This window comes from Rhipicephalus microplus, chromosome X (genome assembly GCF_043290135.1).
Source record: "Rhipicephalus microplus isolate Deutch F79 chromosome X, USDA_Rmic, whole genome shotgun sequence".
NCBI classification, from domain to species: Eukaryota; Metazoa; Arthropoda; class Arachnida; order Ixodida; family Ixodidae; genus Rhipicephalus; species Rhipicephalus microplus.
In genome coordinates this window covers 220,225,710-220,240,088 of record NC_134710.1, presented here as the reverse complement: position 1 = coordinate 220,240,088, position 14,379 = coordinate 220,225,710, and the positions used below count along the sequence as shown (strand labels likewise).

Sequence of the window (14,379 nt, the reverse complement as noted above, 5' to 3'; positions counted from 1 at the left end):
ATGAAATGAAATGGAAGAGTTTCAAGTGTTTATATAACCAGTTGTTTGCACTTGTGCAATGATGCAAACATGAACTTGAGCATTAGGAACACCAGAAGCAATAAGCTGGTATGCAGTGTTGGTGCTAGTGAGGATGGTAGCCCTGGACGCTGCTGCATAAATCAAATTCAGCGCATGGCACCTAGCAACAATTGACGTTAACCCGACGTCACGGCTGCATCATAGAAGTACATATGCAATGTTTATAAAGCTGCATTGCCACCACTTCAACCACTATTGAGTTTTCATGACCATATTAAGGTATTGAGCTATTTGAAAAGTATATCTGAGACCTGGCGTGGCTTTGTTGTAGAATACGCTTGATTGCCACGCAGAATTCTTGGGTTCAATTCCTGCTAGGACCGCGAAATTAATTCTTTGCATTCGTCGGGTCAGCGCTGCCGATGTAAGGTTTAGACGTGAGTTTAGATGCGAAGCATCTCTGACTCATGTGTGTAACGCCGTATGTACGTCCGTGCGAACGCACCGTGGCGCGTTTCTCTCACCGCAGGTATTGGAGCAGTGCCAAGTAGGTCAAGTCGCAGCTGCGCGTTAACGTCTCACACGCAGCAGCTGCCGGATCCTCCACCCGCTCATAACACACATCTCTCCCGCTTCACCCTCTCCACCACCCGCAACGCTCGACCGCACGTCGAGCCAAGTGACCAGTGTGAAAACACTCTTTTATGCGCATGTTTGGCGTCACGTAGCACGTGAACCTACTATGAGCGGGAAGCTGATTAATAGTCCCTCGTATACAACCTAATGACACCCAGTCTGCCAGTACGAGACCCTCGTTTAATGAAATAGGAGAAAGAAGTGTATACCTAAGGGCTTGTTTTTCTGTGTTTTAACACAATAATAATGAGATCTAGCAGACAGTAATGCCAAGGAATGTACAGGGGAAGTTATTAGAACCAATGAAATGTAAATAAGAAAAAAGAAAAGTGGATAAAAATTAACAAGCCGTGAGGAGGAATTGAACCTACGACCTTCGAAGAACGTGTTCGATGCTCTAACCACTGAGCTACCACAGCGGCCTTCCCTCCATCCACTCTTTTGGGTTTATATGTTAATTTAGAAGTAGAAGCGACAGTCAGCGCCATCTATAAGCCAAGCGACGAGTGTGAAAACACTCTTTTATGCGCATGTTTGGCCTCACGTAGCACGTGAACTTATTATGAGCGGGCAGCTGAATAATAGTCCCTCGTATACAACCTAATGACACCCAGTCTGCCAGTACGAGACCCTCGTTTAATGAAATAAGGGAAAGAAGTGTACACCCAAGAGCTCGTTTTTCCGTGTTTTTAACACAATAATAATGAGATCTAACAGACAGTAATGCCAAGGAATGTACAGGTGAAGTTATTAGAACCAATGGAATGTAAATAAGAAGAAAGAAAAGTGGATGAAAAAATAACCAGCCATGAGCAGGAATCGAACCTACGACCTTCGAATAATGCGTTCGATGCTCCAACCACTGAGCTACCACAGCGGCCTTGAAGGTCGTAGGTTCGATTCCTGCTCACGGCTGGTTATTTTTTGATCCACTTTTCTTTCTTATTTACATTCCATTGGTTCTAATAACTTCCCCTGTACATTTCTTGGCATTAATGTCTGTTAGGTCTCATTAATATTGTGTTAAAACAGGGAAAAACCAGCCCTTAGGTATACACTTCTTTCCCTTATTTCATTAAACGAGGGTCTCGTACTGGAAGACTGGGTGTCATTAGGTTGTATACGAGGGACTATTAATCAGCTTCCCGCTCATAATAGGCTCACGTGCTACGTGACGCCAAACATGCGCATCAAAGAGTGTTTTCACCCTCGTCGCTTGGCTTATAGATGGCGCTGACTGTCACTCCTACTTCTAAATTCACTTATAAACCCAAAAAAGTGGATGGAGGGAAGGCCGCTGTGGTAGCTCAGTGGTTAGAGCATCGAAAGCGTTATTCGAAGGTCGTAGGTTCGATTCCTGCTCACGGCTGGTTATTTTTTCATCCACTTTTCCATCTTCTTATTTACATTCGATTGGTTCTAATAACTTTCCCTGTACATTCTTTGGCATTACTGTCTGTTAGATCTCATTATTATTGTGTTAAAAACACGGAAAAATGAGCCATTAAGTATACACTTTTTTCTTTTATATATATATATATATATATATATATATAAATCTGATAGCAGCATCCGCATCCACACGCCCGCGCGCGTGCGTGCACACACGCGTTTTAATGCCAGGTATCCCTAGCTGCCTGTAGCACGCGCACGCTATCGCGTTTCTTTGTACTCACCGCCACACCTGTGAAGAATACAAAAGAACGCAGGGGCTGACGTACGCAAGCCGCTTGGAGTCGCCGCACTGAAACTCTGTATTGATAGCCTGTTTCGATCCTGCAAGGGCTGTGTGCCGCAAGGAAAACATAAAGGTGCAAACGTCCTCCGGCTAGCTCTTACCTCAAATTTTCACCGACACCCAACGCTGCTTTTTTTTTAATTTGACGACGCATCGATATCGGAATTTGCCATGCATGAAAAATTACCAAGGAAGCACCGGACGACCCAGCCCAGCTGCACAGCCATTCCTGTTTAAGGAGTTTTTGAACACTCATTAGGAACCAAATATACTGCATCCTGTCTATTACCGGTGGAGCTATCGGTATATGTACGTTGCGTACTCACAAACCCGCGTTAGTTTTGCAACAACGTGTTCGCATGCACGCACTGCAACAGCGCAACATGCTCCCACGCGCTGCAAGAAAGGGTGCAAGTCGAGCAGAAGGAACTTCGGCGGCCAAAGGCCCGCAGCGGCTTGTGCTTCACCTTCCCATACTGCCTTGCGCCCGCCTTTGGCGCGTGCGCAGAAAGTATACCGGCAAAAGCTCTCATTTCAGAACCTTGCTGCCTAGCACTGTGCCCTCGTTGTTCAGTTGTGGTCAGTTGTGCGGTTGACTGTGTGGACCATTCTAACCCTTGACAGCCGGCGGATTCTGCGGCCGTATCGTGTTGGAGTTTGCATGTGATCTTCCAGTTGTGCCTGTCAATTCTGTTGCACTTTTTGCATTGTAGTTTTTTCGCATTTATTTCTCCGTTTAAGTGTGCTTGAAGTGTTCGTGTGCAGCTGCTGAAAAGCCAACCCTAACATGACCCGTGCACTCGTTGCCGGAGACTCAATGTTGAAGGACCTCGCAGGGTCTTTCACATTGAGCTCCAGGACACATGCCTAGGTTCGCTCATTCAGCGGTGTGCGGATCGAGAAATTGTTCTCTTTAATTGCTCATTCTCTGGCATATGTGCACGTGGTCGTTCTCCACGTTGGCACTGACAATGTCGGTGAAGAACCCCTCGGGCTGATTGCCATGTTCCGATCATTGATCTCCAGAATTCTTGATGTCAATCTGTCAATCCGTGTGGTATTGTCTGCAGTTCTGCCGAGACAAGCGAGTTTGCGCATGTGCCAGTGGGCGCTGTCTGTCGGAGAATTGGAGGCGTTCAACACGGATGCCGGGGAGACGAATGCCATTTTGCAGGCGCTGTGCCACACGAAAGGCTACGGTTTCGTGGACAGCACACGTGAGCTGATAGGGATGCTGAATGCTGACGGCGTGCACCCGACGAAACGTGGTAGCCAAGTAAGCAATTAATGTGTATGTTACATATGGGCTAGCTGCCTAGTCGGTAACAGCTGTGGACAATCAAAGTTACGGGTTAGCGACGAGTCAACGACACATATTTCAATTGTTGCATTTAGAAGGGACGTATTCAATCCTCCAAGAAAACGCAGGCGTGCTTGCAGCGCTACAGTGCACGTGCTTCATCGCAAGCGCCCGCGGAAGATAAAATTAGGCGAAATTAGGCGTGTGTAGCTGTGATAGCCATCCTACATATAATTCCCGCGCAGTGTGGTATCACGCGGCGAAGGCCACGTAAACATGGACGTTGGAAAATTTAGTTAGCGGCATTCCGCTACGGCCTTTTTCGTTTTTTTCCCGAGTTAATTCGTTATGTTGGCACTGCAGGTCCACGGCCGACCTTTGAACATAAGTTGCATGCTTAGATCCTCGGAATCGAGCGGCTGCCTGTTGATCATGTTTTGCACATGTAGAGCCTTTCGAAATTATTTGATTAGAGTAAAATGACGCGTGCAGTGGGACTATTAGCGACTTCGGCAACCAATGATATAAGCGGGTTTTACTGTGTGTTCATTACCACAGTATATTTGAGAGGCGCCAACGGGTAAGCTCACTGGTGCACAGCCCTTATGCAACAGCAGCTCCTTTACTCAGAAGTGCAGAATAAGCAAGGTGACAAGAACTACTGAGGAGGCCAGTGAGGTTACCTTCCTTATGTGCATTATCTCTGCCATGAGTTGACAAGCATCTGGTGTAAATGTGAATTCCCTACTGTGCATCACAGGAAAGATTAATACTACTGTTACTGTTGTAAACACAGATCATATTTCATCAAACCCATTTTAGACCATTTTGTTCTCTTAATTGAAATACTGAAAATTAGATGTCTGATTTGCCTTACTTGTTTCCAAAACAGGGCAGTAATGTCTGATATATAAAGTGAAAATTCTCCAAGTCATCTATGTAATTGGATCATTATACATCGAACGTCCCAGCCAATTTGGCGACCATCTTAAATGTATTTGGAAAAAAAAAATCTTGCTGGAGCACTGTGGTTAAAACAGTGAGCTGGTAGACTTTTTCTGAGAGAAAAAAATTTTTGGTCATGTGGCTGCCTTCTGAGTTACCTGAAAATGTCGTTTGGGTGTTGTTTGTGAAAATTTTTTTAAAATACCGCACCTTCTTTCTATACCAAATTTGGTCTACATGTTAAGTAAAGGTGCTTGTGCATGGTGTTTGAAGCTCAGTAATATTAGTGCATTTTTACTAACGCATACACCTCCAAGAATTTAGCTGAAATGTCTTATGTTTGTAGTATTTTTATTGCAATACTGCAGTTTGTATGAATACCTGTGTAGTGAATACTTACTCCACAAAAGGTGTATTTTGAGGAAAAAGTATTGTTCGATCCCTCATGCAGATGAAATTTAAAGGGAAAAAAACAAATTTCACAAAATTGTCTTTTTTGTCTATATTCAGATGCAATTTGCACCCTACGGTGGTCAAATTGAAAGTCACAATATTTAAATCAAAAGCAAATCAGCAATGGCAAAGCTCATCAACAATTTTTTTTTGTTTTAAGGAAGAAAATAATTTTGAAACTTTCCTATTGACGGCAATGTGTAATTTTAAAGCGGCAGCTGTTATATGACCAGATTGGAAGATGGGCTCCAATGTGAAAGTTCAAAAATTACTTTCTTCCCCGAAACAAAAAATGTAATGATGAAACTTGCATATAAAAATAACTGCTTATTTGCTTTTGATTTAGGTATAAAGGTGACTTAATTATAGCACCAGAAGGTGCAAATTGAGTTTCAACATGGACAAAAAGGACGACTTGAAAAATTTGTGATTTTTTCTCGTAAAGTTTGGCTGCTTGAGAGGTCTGAAAACATTTTTTCCTAAAAGTATACCTTTTGTCGAGAAAGTATTCACTACTCAGGTATTCATACAAACTGCAGTATTGCAATAAAAAACTGCAAACATAAGACATTTCGGCTAAATTATTGTAGACATATGCGCCGCCAGTAAAATTGCACTAGTATTACTGAGCTTCAAACACCTTACACAAGCACCTTTGCTTAACATGTAGACCAATGTTGCTATAGAAAGACGGAGCGGTACTTTTAAAATAAACTTTTCCACAAACAACACCCAAACGACATTTTCAGGAATTTCAGAAGACAGCCACATGACCAAAAATTTTTTTCTCTCAGAAAAATTTCGCAGTTCACTGTTTTCAATGCAGTGAATCAGCACGATTGTTTTTTTCGAATACATTTGAGAAGGTCGCCAAAATAGCTGGTACGTTTGGCGTAGAATGACCCGATTGCAATTCTTTGATTGTTTCGGCACTAGATATACTATCTGGTAGAGGCAAAAGGTGTATTAATGCCGATGTGCTGAAGAGAAAGTCAAGCTAGCCCAAGAACAGGGACGGGACTGCTATTTATTTGGAGAAAGCGTGTAAGAATGGGTTACAAGAAATTTCTGCTGTGGGATGCTGTGTGACACATTACAAGAAACTAAAAATGGGGAGCCCACATAGCCCCAAAATTAGATGATGAGAATCAGAGAGATGAATGAACTGTCATTGAGCCCAACTATGTTGGTGATGCACACGGGCACCAGACGAGGTAGTTCACTGGTTACAGGATCTATATGTTCTCAGCAGATCCTGGCCCTTGTTCGTCAGTGCAAGCCGAGCTGGTAGGAGGGGGCTGGATATCAAGGTCTCCCACGCCAAAGAGGTTGGGTATTGAGGGTGTTAGGGAAAAGGGAAGGAAGGGGAGTCTTGAGTTCTGGGCAATCTGCCAAGATATGTGGCAGGAAGCCTTTTTCTTTTTTGCAAAACGGACTGAGCGTGGCATGTTTCGCAGGGCACATGCGGTTCATTTCATTTATTTAACCTCAGGGCACATAAAGGCCTTACAGAGGGGGTAGGGTTATACAAAGGCAACAAACACAACATAGCAATACAACATATTAATGAAAATACATGCTCAAACAAACTAAGTTACAATAGGCATTAGACGTAATCTGTTAGTGCAGCCTTGAATGATGACAGATACTCCATACAGGCGATAGAGGGCGGAAGGCGGTTCCACTCAATGCTCGTTTTTGCTAAAAAGGAGTCTGAAAAAAATTAGTGCAGTAAAAAGGAATGGAAACCTTGAATGAAAAAGAAATGAAGATGCAATGATACGTACGAAGATGCCGAGATGATTTCCCGTTTAAGTTAACATTTATGATAGCTGATCTTTTGAAAAAAAAAAAAATACACGAGACATTTTTCTTCGAAGTTTCAAATTTGTTAGTCCAAGGTCTGATTTCGTCAGTGAAATGCTAGCTGAGTGGGGATGATTTTAGTGTGTGAAACACGCTGAATGTTTTTGAACTGATTCAATTATAGTTGTTGATACCTTTTGACGAGATCACAAAGATGAGCAGCATATTCCAGCTAGGGTCTAATTAATGTTTTGTAGAGTTGTAACTTCAAATGACATGAAGCGTTGGAAAAACTTCTGCAAATGTACCAGAGAGACGTAGGCGTACCAGCCGGTGGAGGAGCAAAAGAAACGCGAGCCCCCCCCCCCCCCCATAAAGAAAACTTGGGGGGCTGAGCCACCCCACTTTCGACAGTGGTCACTCTTGGCTGCACGCTGGGGAAACGAACAAGTAAGGTGTAATTATTTATCACAACAGCATTTACTCAATTGTGTTTCTATAGGAGAATGAAATTGTTATGAGGATATGTTACAACATAGTGTAATTTTGCCAACATTTCCGCTTTGATGATTTTCCTTGTAGGTTCATATATATATATATATCTTGAGTGACGAGTGAGGTAGGCTTGCCCGCCCACTCACGAAAGAATTGGTACGCCACTGCAGAGAAATCTGTTAGCATTGTTGGTGATGTATTCAATGTGTACATGCTAAGAAGGGCTATTGGCAATCCGAGTTCTGAGGTATTTATATCATATTACCTACTCGAGGTTGATGTTATTGATGGCATAGCCGAAAGATTTTGTCGAGTCAGGGCGATGCAATAAATGCATGATTTAGCATTTATAGTGGGATCTAAGAACATAAGCTGTTGCGAGCAGTTGCTTTATATGTTATCCAAGTCAGATTGAAGAATAGAGTTATCATGCTGATTAGTGATTTCATAAACACAGTCATCAGCAAATAGTTTATTGGGACTATTAATTACTGTAGGTAAGTCATTAATGTAAATTAGAAATAACAATGAGCCGAGGACAGGGCCTTGAGGGATGCCCGACTTTACATCATAACAAGGGATGCAGCATCAAGCTGCAAATTGAGTATGGTTATCCAGCTCAAGATGCTCGGGTCAATGTTAAGAATACTAAGTTGGAAAAGTAGTAAGCGATGAGACACCTTGTCAGAAGCTTTAGCAAGATTTTAAAAAATACAGTGAATAATATGGCCTTTGTCAAAAGTAGAGGGAATGTTATGGTTAAACAATATTAATGCTGTTTCGCATGAGTAGTTCTTGCAAAACGCATGCCGAAATGAAGTAAAATAAAGAGTTTGATGTGAGGAAGGAAACGAGATTAGTAAATAAGACTCGATGCTTAAGAGATCCTGCCTGCGCTCAATTTGGGATCGTCTGCTGTTGCCTGGCCAGTTTGGGCTGCGGTTCTGGCAGTTTGCACCATTCCTCTTGGTGTAACCGGGTAATGTCCCGAAAGCCGGCACCCGGGTGCAGTAGCTCTTGCGATTCTTGCTCGGCCCAAGTTAACATTTCTCAGGCATGGTAGTCAGTGATGATGTTGCCTGCTACCTGTGAGTGAGCCGGAACCCACACAAGCTCTACAGAAACATAAATTTAGTAACATGATATGTGAGACACCACAAACGTCTGTGCACAGAAATTTCTGAGCTTTTTTTTTTTTTCAACTTGCAACTGCTGTACAGTCGAGCCCCTTAATCTCTGTTTGTTGTCACAATTTCTTTGCAGCGAGATCTGAAAAATATGTAAATCTTGCAGTTACACAGCACAATTAAAATTTATTTATGGTTGTTGGTGACCTTGTTCTGTTTCATATAATGACAGTGCTTTGAAGGAGTTTGATGGCTGACCGCTTAGTACGCTTTGCATAGCTTCGTCATAGTCGCGGGTGCTAAAGAATGTGCAAGCGTTGTTAAAAGCATCATCAACTTCACCCAAACTTGCTTTGCAGCTTTCCTCACTCTTGTTGTCATCCTGATTTTTCTTTGCGCCCAGTAGGAGAGGTGTGCAAACACCCCTGCAACTTCTTTAAGTCACAATATATGTGGTTAAAAGCACACTTCCTCTCTATCTCTCTCCTCGAACTTCTCCGAGGCTGGCGCCGAGTTGGTTGTGGCTAGATGCTGTCACGTGGGACCGCTCACAGCCCTCGTTTGTTTACAGCCACTTTCGATTACCAACTTTGCTTTAGAAGCACGGATTCGATGGTGTACAATGCATCTGTTTTTTGGATATACCTTGTCCTTTAGTGCGCGTTGAGCTGTGAAATACCTTTCACCCTAGAATGACCTTGCTGTTGGATGCCATCGGTGCCTGTTGCACCTTCTGATGCCAGAATAAGTCGTGTCGACCGAAAGCATTTCATGATGCTATCTGTTAAAGGGCATCATGAAACCAGGTTTGACAATTTTGAGCTGACAAGTGCAATGCGTAGACGAGGCGTTCGTGATCACGACTGCCAAACTTTACAACGCTACGCGCCACGAAAATGGGTCAAATTTCAAGATGAAAGCTGTACCTCCTCCCCTCTGCCGGCTTACTCGTAGAGAATGAGGGCATGACGTAGGCGTAGGAATGGCCCTACTTACACAGAAATGCAGTGACGTTGGTTCTTTACGTAGACGAGTCTGCTCGACATTGTCAACAGTATACCACGTGACATGGCAAAAATTATTTAACACAACATGCGTAGTTTATGTATTTGTTGCTTTAAGAGAATACTAAATGTTGAAATAAATAATGAGACACAATTAAAAATTGTGCTTTTCATTTTTTTCCGTGAAATGCTACGAGATGCGGGGCTAATGTGCCAGTGTTTCGCATGCGTTCGTATCCTCGCGGTCAGCACATTGAGCAGACGACCACCGTGGAACGCTCCTACGCATTCATGCACTCATTGTGCTTATCTACTCTACCGCGACTATGCCAGCGTTTCCAAACCATCCCGCAGAAACAGGCAGAAGACCACAAAATAACGCTGGTCAACAAAGCAACGCTGCTCTCGTGCTCGGGGGTTGGACTTGTTTGGGCACATCACCTCATGGTCGGATGCTGGAGAGGGTGGGGAAGAGATTTGGCTTACGAAGGCTACGCGGAGGAGCGGCAAGGGTTTCGAGATCGCCTCCTCTCATCTTCGTTTCGCACCGCTTCGAAAAACCTGTTTTCTCTGCTCGTGATGAACAGATTCGAAAAATTTTTGTGGGAAAATGTTCCTCATCGGACACCCAACTACTTCCACTGTCTAACTAAAATTCAGTATGGGGCCTGGTGAGTGGCCCTTTAAGTGTAACGAGTCACGACAAAAGACACGGTTGATAAAATTAGCATTAAGAATTTCAGGCAGCCCCGCCGCGGTGGTCTAGAGGCTAAAGTACTTGGCTGCTGACTCGCAGGTCGTGGGATTGAATCCTGGCTGCAGCGGCTGCATTTCCGACAAAGGCGGAAATGTTGTAGGCCCGTGTGCTCGGATTTGGCTGCACGTTAAAGAACCCCAGGTGGTAGAATTTTCCGGAGCCCTCCACTACGGCGTCTCTCATAATCATACGGTGGTTTTGGGACATTAAGCCTCACATATCAATCAATCAAATCAGAATTTCAGGCAGACATTTTCCACTAGACTTTGCAATGTAAGTTGCAAGTCTATCACTATGAGTATAGGTTATGTCAATGCTTGCTTAATTTAAAGCCTGCTTTAACACTGTAGATATGACCTACCGAGTCGTTGAGTGCGTTCATCATTTAGGAACCTCACGTAGACGTACGATTTCGCGTGGCAGTCTTTGTGCTATTAAATGTGAAAATTTATATCCATGACTGGAGCTCTTGTGAAGGAATCGCTTATGATGGCAAGCTAGTTCATTAATTTGCTAGCTAGTTATTTCAGTGGTATAGATTGTATGTCAGACACCTCCACAAGGCGTTCCTGCAAAATATGGCTGGTGCATTTAACCACTTAACGAAATAACTACTGTTGCTCGAATGTATCAGCTATAAATTATGTGCACCAAAAAATATATCAAGTATGCCGTCTCGTGCATTATTAATGTGAAAACCTTAGATGCCTCCCCCAAACACTAATATTGGCCGTCGGCAACATCGCCGTCCAATGTCGGCGACATCAATGCGGGCTGTTGTTTCTACTGACAGTCATTGTGCGTGCTCTCTGCACATGTAGTATACCTTATGCAGCACTTCACAGAGCTCTCATTGGCCAACGTGACACTCGTTTAGATAATTTTATGGCGAGTTTGACAGCTGGTGTGCAAGCTCTCATAGCACTGCCTGGCAAGCAAGCGCTCTCTCCATGAAAGGGCGTCTGCTATGCAAGAACAAGGCAGGTGGCACCACATTCATAAAGGTAATGTAAAGAAGACTGCGCGGGAGCACTGTGAAGAGAGTGTGACACGCTCTCGCTGTAATTGTTGGGTTTCAATCATAAGTAACATCAGTTGCTGCCCAGTTATTTAACGCATGGTTTCGTAAGAATGCATCACAGTCTGTAGTTCATAATTGGGAAAAAACGTTTTGTACCCAGCTGCAGTACACCTTGGGGTATAAGATGTGAGAAAAAAGTTTTCCTTGTTTTGTGCAACAAAAGATGGTGATCTTCTGGACAAGTGGAGGCGAGCAGTCCTCATGAACAATCAGGTCCTTCATTCAACTAATTTTGCCTGCAAAAAACATTTCGAGCTCAAATGCATGTGCAAAGAATGAACAACACACTACAATGAACACGTCTTGAGGAACATGCCACAAAAGGGGGGACATTGTCAAGAGACACTGTGTCAGTAAAGTTCCCTACCTGGCATACCTGACCAATGTGAGAAAACATTGCATTAAATGCCAAGCTGCTAAGTGCAGTGAAGCAATTGGTTCTGCTGACGTTTTTAATAGAGTGTCGCTACCGCTCCTCTCTAGGTATTGCATGTATTTTACTGTCTTAGTTAACCATAGTTTTGTTTCACTGCAGTCTGTGCAGCTTATGTGATGTGACATACTCTGCTCTGGTGCCTCATGCATGCTCACATAAGCAGTGACACCATTGGCAAAGTTAGAAAATATATTTGTAACAGAAATTGCTTGAGTATGTGAGTAATGTGGGTCCAGCTAAACCACTGGTCCTGCGAGGATGTACAGGCACTATTTTACAACTCAAAACGACACAAACCACTGCATTACAGGCCCTTACAAAAGTAAGTGTGGGTACCGCAGCCTGCAGTTGTCGACCTACGTAAATAACAGTTTCAGTGTTGACAGAGTACACGTCTAGAATACGGAAACTAAATTCCAATATTCAATTCAAAAACAAAAGCAAAATAAAAACTGGCTTTGACTTTCCCTATAGCTTCATTGTGCTACAGAACAAAACCATCCCTCTAGTGGGGCATACATCTTGCAGGTGCATATTATACAAATGTGTATGTAGATTTTCCAGGCATTTTCATTTGACTGGTGTGCGCGCATAGGTATCTGTTCATGACAGCCGTGCCTGTGCAGACAGCCTACATTCGTTTCTACTTTCACAGCGTGAGCAGATGATCACAAGAACTTCGACAAAGGGAAAAAAATGTCAACAAACCCATTCTATTGCCCGCAATGTTCAGCTGCGCTTTCCTTATATACACATATGGCAAGCCGGCGAGACCCTATTGCACAGCTCACTACGTATTGTGCCATCTATTGCAGAAAGAGCGCAGCCTTATTGATTTGCCTACCAAATCTGGAGACCAGTCCATACACTTCTTACTTTTCCACTGTGGCATGTACTTCTGATGTTGGCAACATTGCAGAACTCCTCGCATGCAATCAGGTCGCCATAAGCTCACACAACGTCATGTAGATCAACAGCGCCTGGTGTCGCTCCATTGAAGCTGAAATGCCAAACAACCCTGCACGTAAGCGAATTGTGTGAGGTCTTGGCATGCGTTTGGACAGAACCACATGAGCAAGAAGTTAGGCAGTCTACAGAACATCTATGGAAATTATGGCACTTTATATGTCATGTGCTGACGTAGTTGCCAACAGAAGCATTAGCAAGAAGTATTCTCTTGAAGAAAAAGAGGTGATTTTGCTATCATCATTGTTCAACAACCTAAACAACAATGGTTGCACCAATGCCTTTTGGCAAATACCCAAGTGCCCGACTTGTGAAATGAGTGGCGCTGCAATTTTTTTACATCTACTTTCTCGCCTAGTTTAGGAGTCTAAAAAAAGTCGCATATCACTTACATGTATTATGCGAGTGCTTTTAAAATCTCTTTGCTGTTGAGAGAAAGCAAACACCTTGTAGTATTCAATGAATGTTCATCATGGACGTTATATTTCTTCATTGCTATGAGAGCTTCATTCTTCAGGGCTTCCGTTATGGAGGGGTTCAACTGTAAATGTGCTCCTCTGTGTTCCAGCTGCTGGGGTGCCTGCTACGTGCAGCCATCAAGCAAGCAAGCAAGGACCTTGAGGCAAGCCACAATGGAGCATTACAGCAGCAGCACCAGAGAGAAAAGGACTACAAGAAGCTTCGATTCCAGCGCGGTGATCAGTCAGAAGGGCTGGCACAGTATTGAAATAATGTAACAAATTTCCCAGCTCTTTCCACAGACCCTATGCTTCTTGCAGCCCCTGCATCTCCATGCAAGGAAATGTGGTCGGACGTTGCACGGAAGTCTGATTCTGCTACCATACGATGTCACAGTGTGATGTCAGTGACACCTAAGGTCGCAGAAACAGACACTGCCCATGGGTACCCTTCACTGCCAATAACTGCAGTGGCAAGCACCAGGGCTCCAGCTGTGACTGTTTTCACTCAAGTAAAATGGCGCCCTGTGCGTGCTCCTGCACTTGTCGGTGGTATGTGGATGCACCACAAAGTGAAGAAGCAAGCAAGCAAGGACCTTGAGGCAAGCCACAATGGAGCATTACAGCAGCAGCACCAGAGAAAAAAGGACTACAAGAAGCTTCGATTCCAGCGCGGTGATCAGTCAGAAAGGCTGGCACAGTATTGGAATAATGTAACAAATTTCCCAGCTCTTTCCACAGACCCTATGCTTCTTGCAGCCCCTGCATCTCCATGCAAGGAAATGTGGTGGGACCTTGCACGGAAGTCTGATTCTGCTACCATACGATGTCACAGTGCGATGTCAGTGACACCTAAGGTCGCAGAAACAGACACTGCTCATGGGTACCCTTCACTGCCAATAACTGCAGTGGCAAGCACCAGGGCTCCAGCTGTGACTGTTTTCACTCAAGTAAAACGGCACCCTGTGCGTGCTCCTGCACTTGTCGATGGTATGTGGATGCACCACAAAGTGAAGAAGCAAGCAAGCAAGGACCTTGAGGCAAGCCACAATGGAGCATTACAGCAGCAGCACCAGAGAGAAAAGGACTACAACAAGCTTCGATTCCAGCGCGGTGATCAGTCAGAAAGGCTGGCACAGTATTGAAATAATGTAAC

At 43.9% G+C, this 14,379-nt stretch overlaps 1 protein-coding gene across 1 annotated transcript; it reads left to right on the top strand.

Moving 5' to 3' along the window:
* Positions 1-2,157: 2,157 nt before the first annotated feature.
* On the top strand, positions 2,158-14,209 carry LOC142775993 (uncharacterized). The gene is made up of 2 exons (XM_075878683.1): positions 2,158-3,671; positions 13,334-14,209. Exons 1-2 carry the CDS (start codon positions 3,399-3,401, stop codon positions 13,490-13,492), a joined length of 432 nt encoding a protein of 143 aa, XP_075734798.1. The 5' UTR covers positions 2,158-3,398; the 3' UTR covers positions 13,493-14,209.
* Positions 14,210-14,379: the final 170 nt, after the last annotated feature.

Coding starts and splice junctions, on each gene's coding strand:
- LOC142775993 (XM_075878683.1), top strand. CDS start 3,399: ATGTTCCGATCATTGATCTCCAGAATTCTTGATGTCAATCTGTCAATC. Junction 3,672..13,333: donor CGACGAAACGTGGTAGCCAA/GTAAGCAATTAA, acceptor TCTGTGTTCCAG/CTGCTGGGGTGCCTGCTACG.